General features: G+C 34.0%; 1 protein-coding gene across 1 annotated transcript in view; it reads right to left on the bottom strand.

Moving 5' to 3' along the window:
• Window positions 1-27,362, bottom strand: part of ODR4 (odr-4 GPCR localization factor homolog) — a 44,676-nt gene that overhangs the window by 10,574 nt on the left and 6,740 nt on the right. The window contains exons 3-12 of the mRNA XM_044672379.1: window positions 25,829-25,963; window positions 23,476-23,571; window positions 21,561-21,667; window positions 14,799-14,835; window positions 11,623-11,763; window positions 10,888-10,983; window positions 10,187-10,255; window positions 8,637-8,765; window positions 6,181-6,271; window positions 3,606-3,791 (exon numbers count right to left, since the gene is read on the bottom strand). Of these exons, the coding sequence (XP_044528314.1) occupies window positions 3,606-3,791; window positions 6,181-6,271; window positions 8,637-8,765; window positions 10,187-10,255; window positions 10,888-10,983; window positions 11,623-11,763; window positions 14,799-14,835; window positions 21,561-21,667; window positions 23,476-23,571; window positions 25,829-25,963 (1,087 nt within the window). The remainder of the gene's footprint in view (window positions 1-3,605; window positions 3,792-6,180; window positions 6,272-8,636; window positions 8,766-10,186; window positions 10,256-10,887; window positions 10,984-11,622; window positions 11,764-14,798; window positions 14,836-21,560; window positions 21,668-23,475; window positions 23,572-25,828; window positions 25,964-27,362) is intronic.

Raw genomic sequence — 27,362 nt, 5'->3', positions numbered from 1 at the left:
ACTGTGCCTATTAATTCAGAGGATGTTTGAGACAACAAATCCAGTAAATCTCCTGACACAGTCTAGGGTAAAACCAGTGTAGCAACAATGTTTCATTACTAAAAGTCCAGCTAAGAAGAAGCTGGCAGTTTTGTGAGATAAATAAATAAGATCTAATGAGGTTTCAATATGAAATCAGAATTTTTTTGATCTGAACTCACAATATCTATCTGAAATACTTTAATCATATATAAATGTTAGAAAAAATATGATCATACTGTCATAAAGTTATGTTTTATATAATATACATTTATATGCACTTAAGACCAAGAACAATGATACTGCTAAAAAAAAAAAAAAAAGCTAACACAAACTTAGTTTATATTTTAAAACTAGAAGTTATTATAGAAAATAAAAGTTTTATGGTATCCCGTAAGGTCAGATCACTTCAAGAACATTATATAACATTTTAAGTGCCATATTTTAAGGACACTAGAATATATCTTTATTTTTTAAACCCTTCCTTTCTGTCATAGTAACAACTCTAATACGGAAGGGAAAGGCTGATAAATGAGGTTGTGACATTGCCCATTGTCACAGAGCTAGTAAGAGTCTGAAGTCATATTTGAACCCAGGTTTTTCTGACTCTAGATCTGGTGCTCTCTTCATTGTGACACCTTGCTGCCCTAGAATATGTCTTAAGGAACATAACCAAGATAGTAAGGATATTTGTCAAAAATATCATATAGTGATTGAAGGCACAAGTACATGATTAGATGAAGAAGATGATTAAGGAGATATGATAACTATCTTCAAATATCAGAAGGGATATCATATAGAAAAAAGCAGAAGATGGGTTCCAGTTAGCTCCAGAAGATAAGCCGTGGAAGCATAATTTTTTTTTTGCTCACTATACTTGTACTTATTCAGATATGGATTAAGTTTTGTGTCTTTTCCATTTCTCAGATTCTGTAAATAGAAAACACTATAATAATTGAAGCTATCTAAAAATAGACCTACCCCATGAACTAAGGATATAATCAAGGACAGGCTAGATCAAGTGCTTGAAAAAGGATTTTCAAGCATTAGTTGGACAACTGATTAGATGCCCTACCTTGGCACTGACAAAGGTTTTTAAGTTAGAGTGCCCAAACTGCAACTTCAAGCTGCCTGTGAGGCCCCCATATTACTCCAGAGAGCAGAAGGAGGAGAGAGCAGAGGGAGGAAGTGGGTGCTTTGGGCAGCTGGACAGAGGGGTGGGGTATGCAAAAAATGTCCTCAGGCACTGGGAAAAGGGGGAACGAGTGCTACACCTCCACCACCACTGCTCTATATGCTCCTTCCTTTTTAATTTTGAGTTTATGACTTGCAAGCAGAAAGTTCATGGTACTGCTCTGTAGAAGAATTAAATTATGCAAGGTGGAGCAAAAAAAAAAAAAAAAAGACTTACAAAATGACCTACTGGTTATATTAAAAACAAAGCCCTGTGTCTTTAAAATGATATTATTTATATGATGATATTATTATTGAATGATATTATTACTGAATGTTATGATACTATTTAATGATATTGTTTAAAATATAATTGTTGCCACAAAATCAAAATATCGAGAACTTTGCACTATTTTCTTCCCTTTTTTTTTTTCCATTGTGAAACAAACTTTTTATTCCTCATCATAATATTAACACCTGGAGTTACCAACTTAGAAAAAGTTGGTGGTCTCAACTCACACCTGGAGCACCAAAGCTATGTTTGGAATTCACTAATCAAATAATTACATGACTCACCATAGTAACAAGGATGCTTGAATAAAATACCATAATCCAGTTCCAGCCCATACAGTAAACACAAGGGGGTGTGGGAGTAGAAGGGAAAAAATAGATACCATAGCAACTGATGAATAGCTATAAAATTTACAAAATGTACTAGGGAGGATGGAGGGGGGTGAATTGCTGTCCTAAAGTTTAAAGGACTTGTTTTTTTCATTATAAGGAAAGACTAGGTAATAATGTACTGAAGAGAACAATCAAGGCAATGATAGTTAAAAATAATGAATTGTTCTTTTCTAATAGATATATTTGTTTACAGAATTAACCCTTTTTTCTTAAAAGTTATTTTGGGAGGGGGCAGCTGGGTAACTCAGTGGAGTGAGAGTCAGGCCTAGAGACAGGAGGTCCTAGGTTCAAACCCGGCCTCAGCCACTTCCCAGCTGTGTGACCCTGGGCAAGTCACTTGACCCCCATTGCCCACCCTTACCAATCTTCCACCTATGAGACAACACACCGAAGTACAAGGGTTTAAAAAAAAAAAAAAGTTATTTTGGGAACATTATAGTACCAATTACTAAGGTAATGTTCACATCCCTTTTTATATGTCACTTGGGAATTCTGCATTCAATAGTAATAAAGTAAAATATCACATTCAAATTATATGCTCCAATATGACAGAAAAGATGAAAATGGGTAAGAAATTACATTTGACAACTATATTCCTAAAGAATATAGCCTTGGAAATTTCAAGGTATCTTTCGGGTTTGTTGATTTCAGCAGGTTTTAAGAAATTTCCTTCTTTTTTTTTAAAAAAATAAGTGTTTATTTCCCATCTGAAGGAGGTATGGCAGTATAAATCCACTTAAAAATGGAGTTCTTATAAAAGATCCATAAACTATAAAAGGAAGAATATAAAAATGGATAGTTCTTCCTCTTAGGGATTCATTTACATTCTATGCTTGCCTTTTTTTTTTTTTTAAATCAAGAACCCCCAGTATTAGCTTGATAAAAGCTGAAAAACTGTGATGTTTTGCTAGTATTTACTATCAATACTGTGCCACTGCCAATATTTACTATATATTTATCATTTATTTACTGTAAATACCTGCAGAAAGGCAGTGAATAGAGTGATTTCCTTGAATTAGAAAAAATCTGGGCCAGAATCTGCACCTGGCATTTACTAGCTCAGTGATGACAGGCAAGATACTTAAACTTTGTGCTCTGAAAAAGTTTCTAAACCAATGAAATCACAGGTGCTGAATGTATTGACGTATAAATATTACCAATAGTATTTGATATCCTTTGGGAAGGAAAATACTCATTTTCTGAAAAGTTTGAGACGTCTTATTTAAAATGTTATGTAGGAATATCCCAAACAACCAGATGTTTAAAAGTTGATCTTTTATTGATATTCTAATTAAGTAATTCATCAATACTGTTTCATTATGTGTTTAATCACAGCTTATACTTTATGCCAGATTTGTTGTCAAACTAATGCCTTTCCTCACAGCAACAAAGTTTTATAGGTGAGAAACTGAGGCTCAGAAATTATGAGTCTTTCTCATAGTCGTAAGACTAGTCATTGGAACAGCAAGGACTAGAACCCATTTGTTTACTATGGGAACAATTCTTTTTCTATGTCTCAAGGCCCCCTTATTTAAATAAGATCCTATTTTTAAATATTTTTACTAAATACTATTTTTTTTTAAATTTAAAATTCTTTAATTAATTTTGAACATTTTCCCATGGTTATAGGATTCATGTTCTATTCTTCCCCTCCTTCTACCCCCTCCCATAGCAGATACACAATTCCACTGGGTTTTACATGTGTCACTGAATAAGATCTTATTTTTTACCTGTGTTAATTTCCTCTGCAATTTCTAGGTCATCTACTCCTACATGCCGATCCAACAATTCCATAAAATTTTCCTGAATTTCCCTAGTTGACTCATCTCCAAATTTATAATCACACAGCATTACACTGGATCCAGGAATGGGGACAAATACTCGGTGAGGCAGAGCATGAAATTCTTTTTCAGAATCTAGAAAAAAACAAAATCATAATCATGTAAATAATACTATTAGTGGCTATGGAAAAGATACTTCTGACACTTGAGGGCATTATTAAATCAAAATTGTAGAAGGCTAAGAAAAACAAATTAAAAGACATTTCCATCTTCTTCAAAACTTGAACAACTGAATTAAACAAACATTGATTAAGTATCTACTACATGTGAGGCACTGGGGATAGAAAGCCAAAAATGAAACAATTTCTGCCTTTAAGGAACTTATTTACTGGAAGGTACAGCATGCTCACAATACAGAATAAATACAACATAATTTGAATAATTTTTAAAAAATGTTTGTTGAATTACACTAAATTAAAGAGGAAGAGAGCACTAACAATTGGAGGTATATGGAAAAGTTTCCCTTAGATCATGGCATGAGGAAACTAGGGATTCTAAGATGCAGAGATGAGGGCATTTCAGGCTTGTGCAAAGACAGAGTCAGTGGATGAGAGTCTTAGGATGACTAAGACTAGAAAACAACTAGTAGGCTGTTTTGGTTAGAACATGAATATGACAAAGGAAATACTATTAAATAAGTTAGCAAAAATGAGTGCAATCCAGACTTTTCAGGGATCTAAATGTAAGGGGCAGCTGAGTGGCTCAGTGGATTGAGAGCCAGGCCTAGAGACTGGAGGTCCTAGGTTCAAGTCCGGCCTCGGACACTTCCAGCTGTGTGACCTTGGGCAAGTCACTTGACCACTACCGCCCGCCCTTACCACTCCTGGGTCAAGGATGGTCCCTAAGCCTGGATGAAAAAAGGAGGAGGGTTGGGCGTGGGGCTAGCAACCCCACCCTGTAAAAACTACATCTGCTAAAGAAACTGCAACCTAAAGTAGGGGCAGCTGGGCTAGCTCAGTGGATTGAGAGCCAGGCCTAGAGATGAAAGGTCCTAGGTTCAAGTCCGGGCTCAGACACTTCCCAGCTGGGTGACCCTGAGCGACTGTGTGACCCATTGCCTACTGGTTGTGGCCCTATGCTCCTTGAATGGAGTCCCAGGATAAAAAAAAAAAAAAAATGTAGGATTGACTTTGCATTTTATACTAGAGGCAAGGGTAGAAATAGAAATTGATTTGATTAAAAAAAGATACCGATAAAAATTATTTTTAAAAAGTAATAGTTAAGAAATCTAAGACTGTTTTCCCTATTTCTTTGCATAAGTAGTTTTATTCAAAAGAACACAAATATGAATGTTTAGTATATGGTTTATACTATTAAAATTATGCTTATAAGGTAGCCAGCTCTTTAAAAAGGTGTATTCTTTGCAGTGTATCCTGTCAGTAACACAATTAAAATGATTCTTCTGAGTTTTATGCTTTTACTTTTCAAATCACGTTTAACATTATTTTTACTCTTTTCAAGCCACAAGTATGAGAACGAATAAAACCTTGGTTGTTTTTTGTTTTGCTACTTATAAAGGCCAAAAATCACATTTACTTGTCAAGGAACCAAAGACCTTAGATATAAGGTGGAAAATAATACCAAATTTCTTAAGTTCCATAGGAAATTTAAAAATTAGTATATTTCTTCTGGATTTAAGCACATTATCTAATCAGAAAGAGAAATTAATTTCTCCTCTTTGACCAGACTACCTCCTAGTGGTAAAATCACTGAACTGCAATTAGTCTCATAACTTCTTAATTGCCTCATTACTTACAAGTTATAAAGAAGCTAATTTCATTTGGCTAATTATTGTTTGAAGCAAGCTAAGCTCAAAAATAAAGTGTGAACTCATAATTCTTGACATCATTTGAAAATATTAGTGATGTATCTAAGCCCCCCTAGCACCCAATAATAACCTATTATATAACTATTATGTATACACCAACCATGAATATTTAAAAGTGCTTCTTGACTTAATTATATTTTAGTATACTGCTTCCTAAAATAACTCCAAAGGTTATCTATTTAGGTAAAACATTTTATCTGGCCTATGGCTTTCCTGTTTAATCAAAAATTCTACTCAGTAGTGAGCAACCATACATGCCAGATGCTGATTACCAGTTTTCAAAAAATTAGATTGCTAATTAGATTATATTAGGCATACTAAAACTAGTGAAAAAATGTTCATTGTATTTTGACCATTCAGAAGTTCTAAAAGGAACTATTTTTGTAAGAAAATAAAAGTTATCATCTACAGCACAGACCACATATACTAGTAGGTCTGGTGTTTTAAAGGGAAAAAATTACTGGTTAGACAATTAAAAACTTGCAAATAAAGCCAAAATTTACTAATAAAGTACTAAAAATACTTTTTATAATTGAAAGCAGTTTATCCTGTTACAAAGCCCTCAGAATGTGTCTATATTCTTGCATCATAAAAAGAAAAAAGAAATTTTTAAAATCACTTATTTTATATTCAAACCTTTTTTGCCTGGAGTTTCATTCATAAGAAGATCCTCGAATAGTATTTCACAACGGTCAGACACTGTGTTCAATATATCTCTCTTCAATGCCTAATGACAAAAAGAAAACAATTATAAATAGACATATTACTATAGAGCTTTTGTTGTAAGACCCCCAATTGCAGCAAGAATTCTGAACATTTACAGTCAAATTATGTTTACTAAAACACAAATGAAAACAATACTAAATCTAAAGTGATTGACAAGTTTAGTCCTTAGAGCAGGTATACATTTTCCTTCCAAACTCATTTTTACTATTCATCTCCTCAGCAATCTTACATCAGTATTATATCAAGGTATTTTTTTCTTTAATAGAACAAAGATAAATTTCACTTCACTCTCTATCCAAATTAGTGACTTCTAAATGAATAAATATGCACATACTGCATAAAGAATACCAGGATATGTCAGCATTCTGAACAATGAACTACAAAATTATGCCAAAGCAATTCATATTTTTCACAATTTCTGAATGACTTGGCTGGCCTCCCATGAGACAATTCAACCTTTTTGTTGGTCTTAGAAACTGAATGTTTTGAGAGGAAAAGGCCCTAGGATGCCTTTTTATCATTATCCTAGTTTGCCCATAGTAGGCTGATAATCCCAGGAGCTATAAAATTATCACTTAAAGACAAGTTCTCAACCTTTGCACAAGTGAAAATGAAGAAATATATATTTTATGCTATATTTTATTAATAATAAAAATAATTTTTTTGAGAATTAGTCCATATTCAAGAAACCAAAGGTGCTTTCTGACCAAAAAAAAAAATCATTTCTTTAACACCAATATTTCTTCTGGTAATTAATTGCCATGTAGCTGTGATTTATGGAATGTCATAATTTTTGAAGAATCAAAACTGAGCAAATCTGAGGACAATGGAGAGATATAAATCAGACGAAAGTAGAATGCAGCATATTATAAACGATGACTTCCATGGAGAAACCAGGTGGTTCAGTGGAGAGAGCCAAATCTGGAGACAAGAGATCTTGCATGCAAATCTGGTCTCAGACACCTCTGTTAAGATTAAAATTCTTTGGAGATTGTATCTTAATTTATAATTATTTATTAAATAATAAAAAGCGGGCCAGAGAAAGAAAAGGCACTGGCCGGCTGTTGTTTTTGCAAGCCTACTCTCCCAGCCCATTACACCAGCTTCAGAGCTAGATCTCAGGCGTGCTGGGCTGGCCCTCTCTCTCCTCTTTACCTCCCCACAGGCACACCAGCACTCTCCTAGTCAGCTCCTCTCTCCTTGCTTCTTAGGTAAAAGAGCCTACTTCCTTTCCCTAGTCTAATTTATACTTCTCATGATGTCACTTTTCTGAGCCCCTCTGATTTGAGGGACTCTGACCTCAGTCCAAACCACAGGCAGGTCTTCCAGATGCCAAGGAGCCACGCAGTCTCTGGCATCTCCCTGGAGACCCCCAGAGAGCCCACAAGTCTATCTTTAAGCAATATGTTGACAGATAAACACCAGGCTTTGTTCTTAATTCAATCAAAAGATGAGACAGAATTGCAACTTAATTCAGAGTGGGTGATTTCAAACTCAATATGAAATGCTTCCCTTTTAACATTCAAAGCTATTTTTAGGGTACAAGTAAAAAGCGAATGGGCTACTGTTAATTTTTCACACTTCCTACCTGTGTGACCCTGGGCAAGTCACTTAACCCCAACTGCCTAGCTCTTACCATTCCTCTGCTTAAAACTAATATTCAGGATGAAGACAAAAGGTAAGTGTTTAAAAAGATAAATAAAATAACTGATGACTTCCATGCAAGAGGAAGCACAGATCTCATTCAGAATGTTTTTTGAAAAGGAGTTGGGTTACTCATAGAGTAACAACCAGGAAGAACCATCCTGTTATAGCACCAGTACTTTTGTGCTGTTTAAAGACCTAAAAAATTTTCTGTCTTTGGTACTGGGAAGATAACCTATCAACAAATTGGAGAGTAAAATGAAAAATAAAAATGCTGTAATCTGCACCATAATAGATTATATTATCTGCACCACATTGATGCAATCACAGATCCACTGGGGAAAAAAAGACCATTTCAAATTAAAGAAAAATGATAATAAAGATTTTTGAACCTGTCTATAAGTTCTCAGATTTAATGCAGAATATCCAGATAAAATACATTTTCACTAGTACTAAGATTTTATTGTGATTTAGTTCATTAGGACTATGATGTCAGTGATTTAAACATAAGAATAATGCTCACTTTTAGCTCTTTTAGCATTTTCCTCTCAGGAACTCTTAAGGCAGCCTCAAGGATATATGTACACTATAACTATGGCCTTTTGCCAAGTAGACCAAAATGAATGATTTCAAGTTTTTAAAGACAACGAAGGTTAAAAAAGTTATGAAACTGTTGGAGTAAAATGTTACCATATGCTGTATAATGATAGTTATGCTCTGACCTGCACAGCATCTTTAACCTTGGGTTTGTTGTTGTGAATATAGGCTCTACATGTCACAGAACCCTTGAGGTTTACAGAGCCACTGCAGACCTGGACTGTAGCTGTAGATCTGTGATTTGAATTGAGGAGCTGAAAGAGAAATGTTATATTTAAACTAAATGATAATTAAGTAGCCCTCCTCCCACTAGAAACACATGCCGTTAAACTCTACATGAACATTTTAGGAATTTTGTGAGCATAACTTTCATTTCATGACCCAATGCATAAAAATATTTTCAATCAATTACAAAAATATCTTTACCCAATTTTCCTTTTTGTAGCTTACTAGTTTTTCTGAAACATGTTATAACGTGAAATCCAAGGCCATATCTATTTCATTACTTTCCTTCACATCCTCTCTGTTCCAGTCACAATGAACCACTAGCCATTTTCCAAAAATGGCACTGCATCTCCTATTTTGGTGTCTTCCTATAACTTAACTCTATAACTAAAAATAGGGTTTACTGGAATTTATTGGAGGCAGATGAGATAATCATTTCCTATCTATGTTCCCTACTTGCTTTATAAATGGATAACTTGATATCAAGTGTCAGCCACACCAGACATTTATTATCTCAGTATTGTGCACCAATCATTTTACTTTTCCCAGTGAAATTCCTCACAAGCGATTCTAAATCTTTCCTCTTCTCACGATAGCACCTATCCCAACTACCCCTTAAGCAACATATACTATGGAGAAAATTGAGGCCATCCATTATAAGCTCTTGCTTTTTCCAAATTCTAAACATAAAATCCTCTCAACATTATCTCCCATTGTAGCCTCCTTTCCTCTAGGCCAGTGATGGCCAACCAATGGCACAGGTGCCAAAGATGGTATGCAGAGTACTCTCTGTGGGCATGTGTGTCACCCTCCTCTTCCCCCCAACCCCAATAGTTCTTTACTAGAAAGGCAGAGGGACTTGGGTGGAGTTGCTCCCTTCCCCCTCTCCACTGTGCTTGATGACATTTTTTTCACATCCCCCACCCCTCTGCCCAGCAGCCCAATGGGAGTGCATAGAGAGTAAGGTGGGCAGCTCACAGGTGGTGAGCTAGAAGGGAACAAAGTGCTCAGGCCACTTCTCTCCCCCTCTCTACACTCACTGGGGATATTCCTCACTTTACCTACCCCTCCACTCAGCAGCCCGATGGGAGCTCCTCCTCCCTCCCCTGTGTGGGGTAAGGAGGGGGGTGCACCCAGCATGTGGGGGGAAGGGGCAGGTCTCTAGCTGGGGCAGGCAAATACTTGGTCTGGGGGACTGGGGTAGGGGTGGGACCCAGGACTCTGTCTCTAAAAGGTTCGCCATCGATGCTCAAGGCTTTAGGACTAAGGATTTAGTCAGAAAAGGTTTCAGGAAAATGATACTTCTGTGAGCTACTTAAAAAGTAAACTATTTTCATGGTTGAGAAACTCATAATTTCTAAGTTCTGAAATGCTATGGCTCTAAATATAATAAACCCCAGAATAGTCATTGTTTCTGCCACATGATTAGTAGCATTTTCTTAATATTTACCAGTTGCGTTAGAACTCTGACATCAAAAGTTTGACTAGTAATTTGAGTATTTCCTCTAGAAGATTTTTTCTGAAAGAGAAAAAATAATTAAAACACTAATTTTTTCAGCAATAAATATTTCTTTTGAAATTTTTAAAAAGAATTTAGGAATCATTTTAAAGGCATTTTTATTGATAGACTGAACAGCTTTAACAAGAGGTCAAAATTTGTAAAATACTGTAGATTTAAAAAATTTCATTTATATATATGCTAAGGGAAAAGCACTATTACAGAAATAGTACATACAGTGTTGTTTAAAATCACAAGATTTTACATTCTGGGAGTGAAATTTGTAAACTATATATCAACACCAAGATTTTTGAAAAATTTGAAAAACCAAATTAATTCACTAAAATAGGTTTTGAGTTGGGGTCTCTAGGACTAGTTATAGGCTAAGGAAAATGTAAGCTACTTGATGGTACTAAAAGCCACAGAGCTATGAATATTGGATGCTTCCAGCAAGTCTTCCAAGTCTGCACCATATTCTGATGAATACATTAGGCCTTAATCACATTTTAAGGTACAAATCCTTAGAAATACAAGGAGGAAATAATAGATAAATTCTATAAATTTTGTTGGAATATTACTGTCATACAATTTTTTCCATGTAAAGGAAATATTTTAAGTCATTTAATAGCAAGATGATAATTTTCTGAATTCACCTGTCCCTCTAGCAGTTCACAGTCTTCTTCTTTAACTTGACCATTGATTAAATATACACCACCTTCAATTTGCTTGGCCCATCGTGCAAGTCCATTCTTAAAAAGAAAAACATCTCATTTAGTCTCTAGCTATAGCAGATATTAAATAATTTCAGTTTTATTAGATTTCTGCCTTCCATGTTTATAAAGTACCTAAAAAACTAAAAGTATTGGCAACATTTAATAGTAAAATAATATTTTTGCAATCATGTTAAAAAAACTTGCACTATATCTCCCCAATTTTTATTTGCTCCACATATAAAAAAAACTCCAATTCTTACCTTTTCTTTTGACCAAAAATATAAGGTATATAATTATATATCTAAAATGTATATAAATCTCTTTAAAGGAATATAAAATATAAAACAAAAGGTTAACCACAAATACCTATTCAATTCAAAAACCTGAACAAATAAAAAGAACATAAAATACTACATAGAAGACTTACAATATGAAATGAAAAATATCAAATCGTTTCAAAGAGTTCTCTTATTAATGGTAAGGGCAAAAATGTGCAAGAAACGAAAACAACCATAAGACACTGGTTAGTTAACCTTCCCATTAAGGCACTTATAATCTACATGAGAAATAAGCCACGGACACAAATCACTGCATAATGGTATCGAATAATGGAAATGAAAGATAATACACTCAAGAGTTATTTAGTAATATTTTGAGTTTCATTTTATTTGTTACCTTTGTATTTTTCTCCAGGGGATAGTTGGCAGTTGTAGTTGAAAGTGGGACATGAATATTAACATGAATTTTACAATCTAAAGAAAGCCATGAAGAAGATAGTCCATTTTGATATTTCCAGTCTGCAGGTTTTGCTGAACTCTAGAATTGATGAGGAAACCAAGAGAGGAACATAAAAATACACATGAAATGATTTACTTGAAATAAAAATATAATAATAAAAAGCACAAGGATAAGCAGTTGTGCTACAGGACAGTGAGCTTTCAAACTTTGCCAGATTTCCTTAAATACAACATTCCTATTCCAAAATGAAAATTCAATATAATTTTCTATCTAGATTTCTCCTAAGGTCCAGTTTTAACTCTGAGATGTCTTGGTGCTCAGATTTCACAATGCAAAGTTGTCCCTAGAACCAAGCTTCCACAGTTCCACATAGGGAAATCCCCTATATTGTGGGCTCTATTGTATTTTCTGTTCTCAAGACACAGCAGAGGGAAGAGGGTAGACATGAGGTTATCATGCCAGAAGTCACGATGAGTGTATCTCCCATAAGTCCTACTTCTTTTACAGCTGATATGTATTGACACATATTTATTGCATGCCTGCTGTATACAGTGCCTATATATCTGCCTTGCCAAAAAACCCAGGGCTCTGAAATACTATAATAAACCTCTTAACTTTGTAAACACAAGAGTTTAGAAACTCTTAGTCTTGAAGTATCTCTGGCAGGGCTATACTGCAAATATTAATAGGCTTCTTTAGCATAGAACACTATATCCTTTAAAATGCTAAAGAACTAGGAGCAGCTTGGTGGCTCAGTAGATTGAGAGCCAGGCCTAGAGACAGGAGGTCCTCGGTTCAAATCCGGCCTCAGATAATCCCTACCTGTTGGCAAGTCACTTAACACTCACTGCCTAGCCTTTACCACTCTTCTTCCTTAGAACCAATGCACAGTATTGATTCTAAGATGGAAGGTAAGAGTTTTTGGTTTTTTTTTTTTTCATGTTAAAGAACTTAAGGAATATCAGAATGCTAGGATCAGATGAGAGATGGATTCTATTTTCTGTCTATACTTGAGTTAAAGATACATATTTCTAATGTCACTCCACCAAAGTAAAGTATTGTAGTAGGTTTTTTCATAAGTAGCCATTTAGAATATTTAAAGACCTAAATAAGAAACAACTTAATATTGTGCCTAAAAAATACAATTTTGTTTAAAGAAAAATTTTAAGTGTAAATGAAATTGCCTTGTAGCAATTCAAAATTGTATTAGAAAGCAGCTCCAAATGTTTATAAAAAAATGTGAGAACTGGCATGCCATCTATTTATTTTTCCCACTTTGTGGAAAAATATATCTTTGAGTATATGTATTTGTGTATATGTGTATAGGAATTGTCATTTGTAGAATGATCCATATGGTGGACAGCAAAGATGGTTGAAATTTCCCTTTAACAATGAGTTATCCAATTTATCAGCAGGCCATATCTTCATTAGCAAAATAAGGTTGGTTTCTCTCATTCCTATTAGCTCCAGATCCTATGATTCTTTACCTTCACTGAGCTTTAAGGTTATCTGGGTTATTTCAGCCGCCTATCATTAAGTGAACTTTAGACTTATGGTTTAATCTCTCTCTCTCTGACAGACAAATCTGCAAATGACATATTTTTTTCCTAAATAAACTTATAAAAATAAAAACGTAATTCCTTAATCTTAGTGTCTTCTTCTTGAAAATACTCCTACCTGAATATAGCATGTCTTTACTTAGTTATCTGCATGTTGTCCCCCCATTAAACTGTGGGGTCCTTGAAAGAAAGGACTTGTTTTTTGCCTTTGTATCTCCAATGCTTTGTGCAATTCCTAGAACCCAGCAGGTAATAAATGCTAGCTGAATGACCAAAAATACAGTATCTGGCTGTGTGGGACTTTGATTTCACCACACCTCAACTACTTCATCTATAAAATGAAAACAGTATAGATTATAGGTAAGGGTGGGAGTGATGTCAGCAAATTATTACTGGCATACCTTTAAGTATGTAAAGGAATGACTCTTTATCTGTATGTAGACGCATCTATGAAGTTTAATGAGCACAGTGCCTGGTATATATTAAGTGCTTAATAAATACTTGTTGATTGTCTGACTAATCAATAGGCAAATTCTGTAAGCCTAGCCACCAGAGCCTGGGGTTAGCTCAAAGTGCCACCCACATCACAAAAATAAAAAGTCCCTCCTGAAGTGTTCTGGCATGCTTTCTCTTTCTCTCTCTCCACCCTTACCTTCTGTTATTGATTCTAAGGCAGAAGAGCAGTGAGGGCTAGGCAATGAGGGTCAAAGGTCACACAGTTAAGAAGTGTCTGAGGCCAGACTGGAACTCAGGACCTCCTGTCACCAGGCCTGGCTCTCTGTCCATTGAGGCACCTAGTTGCTCCCATGGCATGCTCTCTTTAATTAATGATCTGGATCAACAGCATTTCACCTAAAGATTGTCTATACCAGTTGCTAAGCTATAAATGGGTATTATAATAAGAATTTTATGGAAACAAAGTGTTATTTGTTAATCTTTTTGTTTTGGATTAAATTATACAATTTAAAGATGATTGGTATAAAACCCCTGGCATCAATTACAAAATTTATGTCTAAAGTATAAATTGGCTCTTCATAAAATGGCATTTTAAAAACACTGGAAAAGAGGTCAATCCCTAGCATAAACTCTAAGATTAAATGTTTCTTTATCAAAATTTTTTAATTCTAGCACAAGATAGCAGAGAGAACCTTGATGGACCTGATGTCAAGAGACCTGGCTCTGGCACTTAACTAGGTTATAGTGGACAACTGACCTGACCTCTCTAAGATTATTTTCTAATATCAACAATGAGGGTTTGTATTTTATACAGTCTTTAAATCTAATAGCTGCTTAAGCCTTAGGAATTTTCCTCTCTCTGATAAAAAAAATGTATCTTAAATACTTTTTTTACATATCTGAAATGCTTCTAAGCATGTTTAATACAGCCAAATGTAGAACACTAATTATATTCAAATGTTAAGAAGGGCTCTAGCTAACTTTCCACATCAAAAGAAAATAGCATGCTGAGCTAAACACATTGAAACTAATGACTAAAAGAGAATTAAAAAAAAACAATGATTTCAAGATAAACTGGCTAGAGATAAAATATCTTACCTTTGGGTCACAAATATCATAGGTTCGACAAATTATTCTTGACTAATTAAGGAAATCCAAATGAAATAAATATTTGACAGAATCAAACAAAAGGAAAAGAACAATTACTACAATCTATTTTAAAGTCAAATAATACAAATTTAAATTTGAGAAAATTAACATCATCTTTAAAATGCAGTAAAGTCAATCATATTTCTATAACTTTCCATTTTAAATTTTTTCTTCTTTATAGTTCCTTCTCAAAATTACTGGAGTAGAATGTTAAAGTTAAGAAATACCTTAAATCAAGAAGAATCAATATAAATAAATGAAACTATAGGCCAATATCGCTAATGAATATCATTATACAAATTTTAAATAAAATATTAACAAAGAGACTAGAGAAAATGTATACTGTAAAACATCATATGCTATGAACAGTCTGGGTATATCAGGAATATAGAATCAATTCAAAACTATAAAACAATATTATATTAACAAAAACATCAAAAACATATGATTATATCAATAGATGTAGAAAAGTTTTTTACAAAATAAAATACCCAGTTCTATTAAAAACAAAAAACAAAAAACACCATGCATTAGAAAACATGGGAATAAGTGGATCTTTTCTTAATATGGCAAGTAGTATCTATTCAGTAATGGTGAACTTTTTAGAGATGGACTGCCCCCACCCCACCCACCAGACCAAGTGCCCTGTCCACCCCCTCCAGAGACCAAGTGCCCTGCTCTACCCCGCCTTACCTAAAGGAGAGGGAGAAAGCACTCCCCCTGGGCTGCCAGGGGATGTGAAAAAATGTTGTCAGGCACAGTGAAGAGGGGGATGTGGGGCAGCTCTGCCCAAGTCCCTCTGCCTTTACAGTAATGAACTGGGGGGTGATGGGGGAACAGCCATGTGCCCACAGAGTGCCCACACTCTGCATGCCAAACTTTGGCACCCATGCCATAGGTTCACCATCACTGATCTATATAAAACCAAGACCAAAGGGCACCTATGTGGCTCAGTGGATTGAGAGCCAGGCTCAGAGAGGGAAGTCCTAGGTTCAAATCTGACCTCAGACACTTCCTAGGTGTGTGACTCTGGGCATATCACTTTGCCCTAAATGCCTAGCCTTTACCATTCGTCTGCCTTGGAACCAATATTTAGTATTGATTCCAAGACAGAAGGTAAAAGTTATAAAAAAAAGAGCAAGAAAAAATAAAACTGATAGCCAGAATTATATGTAATGGGGATAAGCTACAGGACTTTCCAGTAAGATCGGTGCTAAAGTGGCTATTACCACCACTATAATTTGATAAAAAGTTAGAACGGCCAGCTACAATAATAAGAAAAAGAAATCGAGAGTTTTAATAAGCATAGACAGAGGGAAAAAACCTCCAACATTTTTTGCATATATGATGCTTCACTTAGGGAACACTAGAAAGTGAACAGAAACTTTAAGAATAACTTCAGCCAAATTTCTGCATATAAAATAAATCCACAAGAGTCATCAGCATTTCTGTTTATTACAAATAAAAACCCAGCAGGAAGGGATAGAAGGAGAAATTCCATTTAAAATAACTATAGAATGTATAAAAATAGTCTATTTGTCAAGACACACAGATTAACTATATGAATACAACTATAAAACATTATTTATAGAAATAAAGGCTACCTAAAACAGATGGAAAAATATTCAATGTTCATGGGTACACTAAATCAGTGTAATAAAACTAACAATAGAACCTAAATTAATTCACTAAATCATGCCATACCAACTACTTATATAACTAGAGAAAATGCCAAAATTTATTTGGATAACAGATCAAGAATCTTAAGCAGAAATAATAGCAAAAGAAGAAATAAGTGGGAAGACAGAAAGTCCAGCAGCACCAGGTCTCAAAACTATAATTGATCTTAGCCAAAAGACCTTACAAAGGAAAAAAACTGTTAAAATGATGTAATAAAAAAAAAAGATTAAAAAAAATTTTTGAGAGAGAGAGAGAGAGAAGTCAGTTAGTGGAACACATTAGGTACAAGCAAATGAATATAGTAGCCAAGCATTGGATAAATCCAAAGACTATAATATTAGGGTAAAGACTTTAAATAAAAATTCTTGAGAAACCTAGAAAACAGTCTAGTGGATTTGTTTGTAGCAACATCTCACACCATACACCAAGATAAGCTCCAAAAGGATACATAACTTAGATCTAAAAGGTCATATCAGAAAGAAATTAGAGGAGCAATAAGGAAATCATTTTTTGGATTTATGAATAGGGGAAGAGTTTGTGATCAAAGGAAGGTAAGGATTATAGAAGATAAATTAGAGAATTTTGATTAAAGTTTTCTCTACAAACAAAACCAACATAGCCAATATTAAAAGGAAAATATTTAATAGGGAATAAACATTTGTATTAAGTTTCTCTGAAAAAGGGAAATTTCTCATTTCCTATTTCTATAAAGAACTGACTCAAATTTATAAGAATAAGAACCATTCCCAACTGGTAAATGGTCAAAGAATATGAACAGCTAATTTTCAAAAGAAGAAATTCAAGTTATCAAGTCATATCAAAAAATGCTCCAAATCACTAATCACTAGAGAAATACAAATTAAAGGAACTCTGAGGTTCTACGCCATATCCAGTAGGTTGGCAAAACTGAAAAAAATAATGACAAATGTTAGAGAGGCTAAAAAAGCACATTAATACATTAGTGGAGCTGTGGATTGGCCAAATTTGTGCATAAACTTTGACCAAGCAATACCACTACTGTTATCCAAAAATAATCAGTGGCATTATAAAGCAAAAAGGTTAAAAAGGAAAAGGCACAAAGGTACACAAATAATTATTATAGCAGCTCTGTTTGTAATGACAAAGAAGAAACTAAGGGATTAAATATCAATTGGGGAATGGCTGAACAAATTACAATGTATTAGGCTGTATTATTGTTTTAAGAGGGAATGGTTTCCGAAAAAACTTGGAAGATTTGTATAAATTATTTCAGAATAAAGTGAACAGAAAAAGAATTATATGTATAATGATGATATTGTCAAGATGGAACTTTGAAAAACTTAAGAATTTTGATCCATATCATGATGAATCACAATTCTAGATAATGAATGATGAAGCACGCCCCCTATCTTCTGACAGAAAGATACTAGACAGGGTTTGAGCACATAGTCTAACTCGGGTCGGCAACCTTTTTGGCTGTGAGAGCCATAAAGGAAACATTTTTTAAAAATGTAATTTCGTGAGAGCCGTACAGTGCTCACGGTGCCGCTCCTATAACAGCGCCTGAAAAAACATTGACTTTATGGCTCCTGCTGAAAGAGCCATATCTGGCCCTCAAAAGAGCCAGATATGAGCCATACATTGCCGACCCCTGGTCTAGCTTGTTAAGCTAGATCTTTTAATCTGCCCTCTTCTCATTCCTCTACTTTCACTCTTTCCCTCTATTTTATAAATTGCTAAAAAAAAAAAAAAAAACACTTGGAATTAATTAATTCCTGGCAACTTTGCTCTTAAATAATTTAGTTCAATCTTTTATTTTTAACCCTTACACATTCTGCCCCCTTTCATTGTAGAGAGGCAGAATGAGACAACGGTTTTTTTTTTGGATATACCCAATGCAGATTCATTTTGTTGAACTATACACATTTGCTATAGGGTTTTGTTTTCCTTTTTTCATGTTGTCTCTTCCATTTAACTGTGGGGTCCTTGAAAATGGGAATTGTCTTTTGTCTTTCATAGTACCTCCAATGAATGGTACATAACAATGTATAATTAATGCTTGTTGCTAACTTGAATTTTCAGTGGTAGTTGGGGATGAGGAGAGGGCAGAAAAAAATTGCTTAATTTAAAAAAATGCTTTTAAAAATACACTAAAATAGAAGTATGACCATAGGAATATGTGAACACCAACACTATTTGACGGGTGTTTCACAGTCACAAAAGAATTTCAAAATTTATTTGGGGGCCAATATGTATCCAACCTCAAACATGTATAATTCTGGGCAAGTCAACCTGTCTGACCAACCATAAAATGATGATAATTTTAGCACTTGCTCCCCGGGTTGCTGTAAGGATCAAATGAAATGTCTATAAAGCTTTCCTTTCCCTTTACTTCCTATTTCCCTCCTTCCTTTTCTTTCTAGATATGAAGTCAAAGAGTATCAGAGGTGGAAGAGACTTCTACATACTATAGGCATTCTTGAACTCTTAAAATACATACTACATTAAAAATGAGGCAGGGACTGATTTGTTCCTTGTCTGTGTGATCTCAGTATCAAAAACTGCACCTTACACATAGCTGGAACTTAATAAACGCTTGCAGAATTTAATTGCTTTCATCAATAAGCTAGGTAAGAACAAGATTTAGTGGGTATCTCTGGATGGAGCTGCCTAGCTCTTAAGCTCTTCTGCCTTAGACTCATACCAGAAGTTAAGGGTTAAAAACAAAGAAAAATTAAAAAAAAATACCTGAACAAAATTCTATCTTTAAAAACAATTGTTTTTCTATGGTAAAAATGAATAATGTGGAAATAGGTATCAAGTGATAACATTTGTAAAACCTAGTGGAACTGCTTATTGGCTCTGGGAGCAGGAAGGAAAGAGGGAGGAAAAGAAAATGAATCATATAAACATGGAAAAATATTGTAAAAAAAAACAAATTGCTTTAATTAAAACAATACTGAGTTACCACTTCACACCTATCAGGCTGGCCAATATGGCAGTAAAGGAAATGGTAAATGTTGGAGAGGATGTGGCAAAATTGGGACACTAGTGCATTGTTGGAGTTGTGAACTGATCCAACCATTGTGGAGGGCAATTTGTAACTATACCCAAAGGCTTTGCATGCATACCTTTGATTCGGTAACACCATTATTGGGTCTGTAACCCAAAGACCTACTTGTACAAAAATATTTAAAGCTGCTCTTTTTGTGGTGGCAAAAAATTGGAAATTGAGGGCATGTCCATCAACTGGGGAATGGCTGAACAAAGAGTGGTATATGTTGGTAATGGTATACTAATGTGCTATAAGAAATAACAAGCAAGATGATTTCAGAAAAAGCTGGAAAGATTGCAGAACTGATGCAGAGTGAAATAAGCAGAAGTGGGAAAACATTGTACACAACACCAGCTATATTGGATGATGATTATCTATGAAAACTTGGCTACTCTCTGCAATGCACTGATCTGGGACAATCTAAAAGGCTTATGGCAGGGAATGCTATCCACCTCCAGAGAAAGAACTGTTGGAGTCATCTTTCACATCAATGTATTTTTGGTTTTATTTTGGGATCTTGGTTATATATGACTTTGCTCTTACAACCATGACCAATATGGAAGTGTGTTTTGTATGACAATAAAAAACAAAAAACAATTGCTTTTAAAGGAAAGAGGCTGAGTAGCCTTACCCGATAATTTCCTTTTACCACCTGCCCTAATGCTATATAAAACTCTATATATCTGCGTATCTCTGTGTATCTCCATTTGTCCACTGAGTTGCTTAAGCCATCTGGCAATTGTCCATTAGCTGACAATAAACTTTTTATTTTCTTAAAACAAACAAACAACTGGTCATCTAATTTGTTTATGAATGCTTCCAGTGATAAGACACTTCCAGTGATGGACATTGAATGCTTCCAGTAAGGGGACTATATATATATATATATATCCATCTCTCCCTGAAGCAATCTATTACATTTTTAAGTAGTTCTAATTGTCAAATTTTCTATCAAGATGAAATATCTCTCTCTGCCACTTTCATCAATTACTTCTAGTTCTTCTCCTACGGACCATCCAGCATAAGTAAGGTCATATTAGGTTGCAAAATTATATAACTTAAACTGTTGGTACCCAAAGTCAGCAATTTTGCCCATGTAAGAGGTTTCTTTGACTTTAATTTTATTATCTATAATCTTTTGTAATAAAATAGCAATCGCTTTGAAAATTTCAAAAGACGTGTGTAAAGATGGATAGATATCCTTTATCTTTAAGGTTAGTAGTCCTCAGTTTACAGTTAATTAGAAACACATTTTCCCACAGAGCCAGTATAATGAATAGTGGTTAATTTTCCAAAATATCCCACAAAAGTTTAATTCATAATGCAAATAGTTCCAATACTACTTTTTAAGCCACCACATATAATACTGTTTCTATGAGAACATTCAGAAATTACAGTTCAAACGAGCAGTCACCCTTCTGTCCTCTCCCTTCTACCCAAGTAATAAGAGGAAATGGGAGGGAAGAGAAAAAAAGGTTCCTCTGGGTGCCAAGAATTTTTAAACTCAATATCTGTAAAGTAGCAGATAAATCTATAGCCAAATACTTTTTCTCTTATTTTTATTAATAGCCAGCAAAACCATAGTATTTTAAGATTTGCGAAATACTTCAAAATATTATCTAATTTTATCCTTACAACAGAAGTTAAGGGGTTTTAAAGGTTACATAACTAGATAAGTATCTGGGAAAGGATTTTACTCAGGACCTCTTCCTGATTCCAGGTCCAGTGTTTTATCCACTTTACCTCTTAACTGCTTAGGAATTAAACTGAATTAATAAAGAAGGAACAATTTTCCCCATGAAAGCTAGAATCATGGACTTCTAAGTTGTCCATCCATGAAGTGGGTATTTATAAATCAGACACTGCCTATAAATCAAGTATTATTTACAAAAGTATATGCAGCATGTACAATTTTACAAATAATAACATATTAACTAAATTTATTAATATAATTTTAGTAGCATATTAAAATATTAAACTTCCAATTAAAAAGATACTTTTTGGTAGATGAACAAACATGAAGTGTGACTCGGTCTGAGACGTCATTTTCTGTGAGATTCCATAGTCTCTTTTTAGCTATAGATTTTTCCACGGCAAATAGTAGCTGAGGAAGAAATAACAATATCAATGATTTTTCTTTCCTTTTCTTACCATACTATTGTATGCTGATTCTAAAATGCAATAAGGATTTCAATTACTGTCTTTTTTGGACTTAAAATAACTGATTATTTAGGAGTATTCAAGTGAATGTAAATAATTAATTGAATAAATTCTATTCAAATTAAATTCTATTTTCATCTAAAATAGGTTAAACGAATTAATTTTATACAACTGGTATTTGAATGAAAAGACAGGAGAGATATGTTATTCCAAATGAAACGAAAAATTAGCTAATTTGAAACAAATTTTTCAAAAGCACTTCATTAGAATCCAGTTGTACAATGGAAATTTACAAAGCTTTCAAAATTTTTGATATAGATTATATATAAAGAGTTACACAACTGTTATTTGCAAAAAGAAAAAAAATGTTTAATTCTGTCACTTGTTTGACTGAGAAAACAAAAACTTCTAATCGTCTCAATTTATTAAGCAATATATGCCAGTTGCATAATAATTTGGGATCAAGCCTCCTCAGCTTGGTATCAAATGCTGAATACAGGGGGAGACAGATTTTTTTGCATTAAAAGAAAACAACTGGACATAAACCACAATACAAGATTAGGTTATTTGATTTCTAATTGAGGGAAAGATTTGGGGCTTTCATATTTGGAAAGGGGAGAGCAAATGTGTATAATTTCCTGAAACCAGAAAAAGAAGTGTCCCAACCCTGTCCCCAAATTGTCAAAGTGTCAGTATGCAATGAAAGGAACAAGAAAACAATTGACTAATCAGTATAGGTCCAGTTTTCGGACAAGGTGTATGGGTTGTTTGTGACGCATAGTTGTGAGAAATTAGAGTTTCTAGTTAGCATAACTTAGGTTCTTATTTAAAGGACTCTAAGCAATAGATTGATAGAGGTGGTCCAGCTCTCTGACCAAGCAGGGCTAGGTAGAAATATTGCAAGAAAGTGTTTTTTTAATTTCCCATAACTGAATAAAGTTTTCTCAAAACACAAATTGGACTAGACCCATAAATGAATAGAAAGGGAAGTGAGCTCTATCCAGAGTTGAGTCACAAGGAAGAGTCAGTGTAGTTTACTCAATTTCCACAATTCCTGCACCTGTCTACCTAATATTTATAACAATTCTCTGGAAAGCAAGGTACATGTGTACTTTTAGATGACATCCAGTAATTCAAAGGGGAAATCCCTTAACCTGGGGATGAAAGCCCTCTATAAACCAAAATGAACCTACCTTCCCATCCCTATTTCATATTCTTCTGCTTCATTTACTCTAAGTTCCAGCCAAACTGGCCTACCCGGCACCTTCTAGCCTCAGCTTTCCACCTCCCAAATGAGGGCACTTGAGAGGCATTTCTCTCATGTCTAGAATGCCTCCCTCTGTATTCATACCCTCCCCTTCCTTCAAGGCTCAGCATAGGTTATCTGTCACCTCCTTGGTAAAATCACCTCTCAACTATTAGTGGTCTCTCTTCCTCAAATATCTTTTCTTTACCTAACTACATATATGCTGATCATAAGAGTAGATAATAAGCTCCCTGAAAGCAAAGACTATCTGAATTTGGTTTATATCTCTACAAAGTTCAACAGAGAACCTTGCACATAGCAGACAAGTATTTAAATGTATGACTTGCAACTAGATTTGAAAACATAAGTATTTTATTTTAATTCAAGCCCACAAAATATTGTGAGCATAATTCAGACACATCCAGGGACCATAGTATTAAATTATATTTTATTAAAACTATTCACATCCAAACCACATTGAGAATTATTCATATGTTGGTACCTACCCTACGTAGGGCATTCTGAACATCTTTCCCAAGATCTGGAGTAGTAATAATAAATATTCCAAGAACTAATAACCCTCCTGGTAGCATTCTGGATACCTAAGTGAAGAAAGAAATTAAAATATTAATTAGCAAATAATTTTTTGCTTGTAATCAATCCTCCTTATTTATCATACTAGAAATTCATTAATTCTTCCATTTATTAAACAAGTATTTAATGAGCAGCTATTTTCTCTTTTTTTTAATTTTTCAAAAAAATGTAAAATTACATGTGGAAACAAATTTTGACAATTGTTTTCAAACATTTTGTGATTCAGATTTTCTCCCACCCTCCCTCCTTCCTCACCTCTCCCCAAGGTGATAAATAGTCTGATAAAGGTTATACCAGTGCTTTCATGAAACATATATTTCCATATTCCTCATGCCACGAAAAAAGGCACATATCACACATATAATAAAAAATTCATGGAAGGAAGTAAACTGAAAGATGGCATGTTTTGATCTGTAAGCAGACTCTAAAAGTTCTTTCTTTGGTTGTGGATAGCATTTTTCATCATGAGTCCCTTGGAGTTATCTCAGAACATTGCTTTGCTATTAATACTTTAGTCCTTCACAGATGATCATGTTACAGCATACACTGTTCTAGTTCTGCTCACTTTACTTTGCAACAGTTCATATAAGTCTTTCCAGGTTTTCTGAACTCATCTCGTTCATTATTTCTTATGGCACAATAAATAGTATTCCATTACAGTCATATACTCATTCAGCCGTTCACAAGTGATGGACAACCCCTCATTCACCAGTTCTTTGCCACCACAAAAAGAGCTGCTAGAAATATTTTTGTACAAGTAGGTCTTCTCCCCTTTTTTGGATTGCTTTGCAATACAAAACCAATAGTGATGGTATTGGTGGGTCAAAGAGTATGCATAGTTTTATGGTCCTTTGGGTATGGCTCCATATTGCTCTCCAGAATGGTTATATCAGTTCACAGTACATTAGAAGCACCCACTATTTTAAATATTGTCCAAGATATGAGAGGATACTGATGTTAATATTAAGAAATTTATATTAGTCACGTGTAAAAGAGTCACTGAGGTCACTGTCCTAAGAGGATTTCATACTAAGAGTATTTTGAAATATTCTGTCTGTGGTATTTGTGCCATGAAACCCCCTAATAATTGAGACCACTTTCGAATGAAACACTCTCAAGCTAACTAAATAAATATATAGTAAACACATACAAAAATTTTGCTTTATAGGAAGAAATAAGAAATATTGCAGTGAAGTTGACACTATTCGATTAAAAATAAATAAATATTTAGCCTTCAAAGAAACCTAAAGATAATATATTGCTCTTATACAAAGGAAAGATTTGAAACATTTGAATCTGTAAATGATTAAATCCAAAATAAAGCATTTAAGATAAGTGTAAAATTTTTGAACTTCCAAAAAAAAGTTAGTTACAAACTAGTAGTAAAATGGACAAATTGTCTCATCTATTTCAGAAAAATTAAATTTTTTATAGTATATTTGGAAAATCCTCCTAGGTTTTTCCATATTAAATTTTAATGCAAATTTAGCATTTATCTTATTTCCAAATTTTGTCAGCAGTACTAAATAACAGTCAAACTTTAATCCAAACTAGCACATGTGCCTTCTGTAAATATAATCTAAATATTCCGTTCAGATTTAGAATGCATTATACAACTTTTATACAGAAGATTTGCCATCATAATTAGATTTTTCTCATGCTAATATTCTTATGTCTTCCACAAAATTCTACTCCTATGTCTCATAATGGCATAAGGTGATCCTGGGTTCTAGAAGACTATGCCAAGCAATGGCAACTCTGGCAGGGTCTACTTTGATGGAAAGGCTTCAAGTACCATTACAACAAAAATTGTATCTGCTTTTTAAGGACCAGCCTAAATAAATGTGAAGAAACTCTTCATAAGTAAGCTAGTTATTAGATGATGAATTATTTGTTCAGGGTTGTGGTGAGTTTGCATGGGACTAAGCATATTGGGCAAAGAAAATATTTTAAGAATGAGGAGTTTGGGGGTTGGGGGAAGGAAGAAGCTAGAGTGAGATTAAAATGGATACAAATAACTCACAAGAAATAGAATATACACATGCATAAATCAGAATAAAAATATCATTATTAATTACATGTGATGGCAGTTTTTTAAATTTGAAAATAAATATCAGAAAATTCCAGTTCAGATTTAGGTAATTAATCAAGACAAAATGCTAGCTTAATTTTGTGTTAGTAAATGTTGTGTAATTTCATACATGTAATAAATAATTTGTAATACATATACTATATTAATATATACATATTTTATACTAATACAACCTGATTGGCATGCGTTGTAGTCCATTCTTCATCTAAGTCATCCAGCTTTGATTGGGAAGATCTTGTATCCTCATTCTGATCTTCTCTGGGTGGTGTTCTAGTGGCAAGAACTACATAATCTTTTTGTGAAGAACACTTAAAAAATAAAACATAAATGGCAATTTTGTTTCTACCTTGTTAAATGTAATGGTCATTTTTCTAAAACAAATTAGGTAATAGAATAGAGGTCTTATATGCAATCTTTTCTGTTTTTTTGGGGGGTATACTAAAATGTCTGTGTTGGTTGATTACTTATGTTTACAATAAAAATAAAACTATAAGTTAAAAAAACTATCAGTGACATCTAATTAAAGAATACAGCCATGGCATGAATAAAGGAAATAGTATGAATGTGCCAGTTAATTAATTCATGTTGTAATTAAAGTTATAGTGAAACAAATTTCTTATTTTTCAAATTAGTTACCAAATATAATGTTATTCTTTTAATACCTCAACCTCATAACACTTTTGCTTATAGCACTGAAAAATGGCTGAACAAATTATGGTATATGAATGTAAGGGAAAATTACTGAATAATAGGAAATGACAAAAAGGATGATTTCAAACAAACCTCGTAGGTCTTGCATGATGGCCACCTCTAAATATGTGATCTAACGATCATAATCCTATGCACCAATGTAGAGTGAAATGAGCAGAATGAGTAAAAGAGAGCAGGAAGTTTAGAAAGGAACACATAAGCAGGGCAATGTTGAAAGTATTGCACCAAATGTAATATTTAAAAAAACTCAAGTTGAACTTAATAGAGACTCATGGTGTTTTACAGAATCTTCTTTTTCTTTTTTTCCCTGTTTGTCAAGTTCATAATAATAAAAAAAAGAATTAAAAAAAGCTTCAATCTACAAGATTTCCCGCTACTGGATTCATAGAGTCTCAAGAGTTTGAAACAGGCTCAGAAGCCAAGTCCAGCCCATGCTTGACTAGAATGCTCCCTTCTGCTTGTTGGGGATGTTATTATCCAGCCATATGCCAAGAGTCCCAGAATCACAAAGGTAGTCAATATCAGAGCTGGAATTCTAGCCCAAGTCTATCCTGGCTCCAAGTCCAGTGTTCTTTCCATCACATCGAAATATAAGAAAGAATTTATCCACAGAGGGAGAGGAAAAAGTGTGAGGAGTTAAGGAGCAAAGAAAAAGATAAACAAGAAAGAATGAAAATGAAGGTAAGATCAATAAAAATAAAAAGCAAGGTAGAAAAATATATAGGAAGAGGAGGGACAGGGCAGGCTTTAGAAGCAATTAATGAAATAAACCACTTGCTTCTAATAAATTAATAACTAAAAGAACATCTACAAAACTATTTTTCCACTTAAACAGAAACTGTCTTTTTAAATAGAAGTTGGAAAGGAGGGTATGATAAATGGAAGGATGAGGAAAAGATGGTAAAGTAAAGGGGATGTAAGGGAATCATTTTACCTAAAGTTAGTTCTAATTAAGACCATGAGTGTTCTATACATTGCATCACACTTTTAGCCCCA

Source organism: Gracilinanus agilis, chromosome 4, assembly GCF_016433145.1.
Source record: "Gracilinanus agilis isolate LMUSP501 chromosome 4, AgileGrace, whole genome shotgun sequence".
Taxonomy (NCBI): domain Eukaryota; kingdom Metazoa; phylum Chordata; class Mammalia; order Didelphimorphia; family Didelphidae; genus Gracilinanus; species Gracilinanus agilis.
This window is presented reverse-complemented; position numbering and strand designations above follow the sequence as displayed.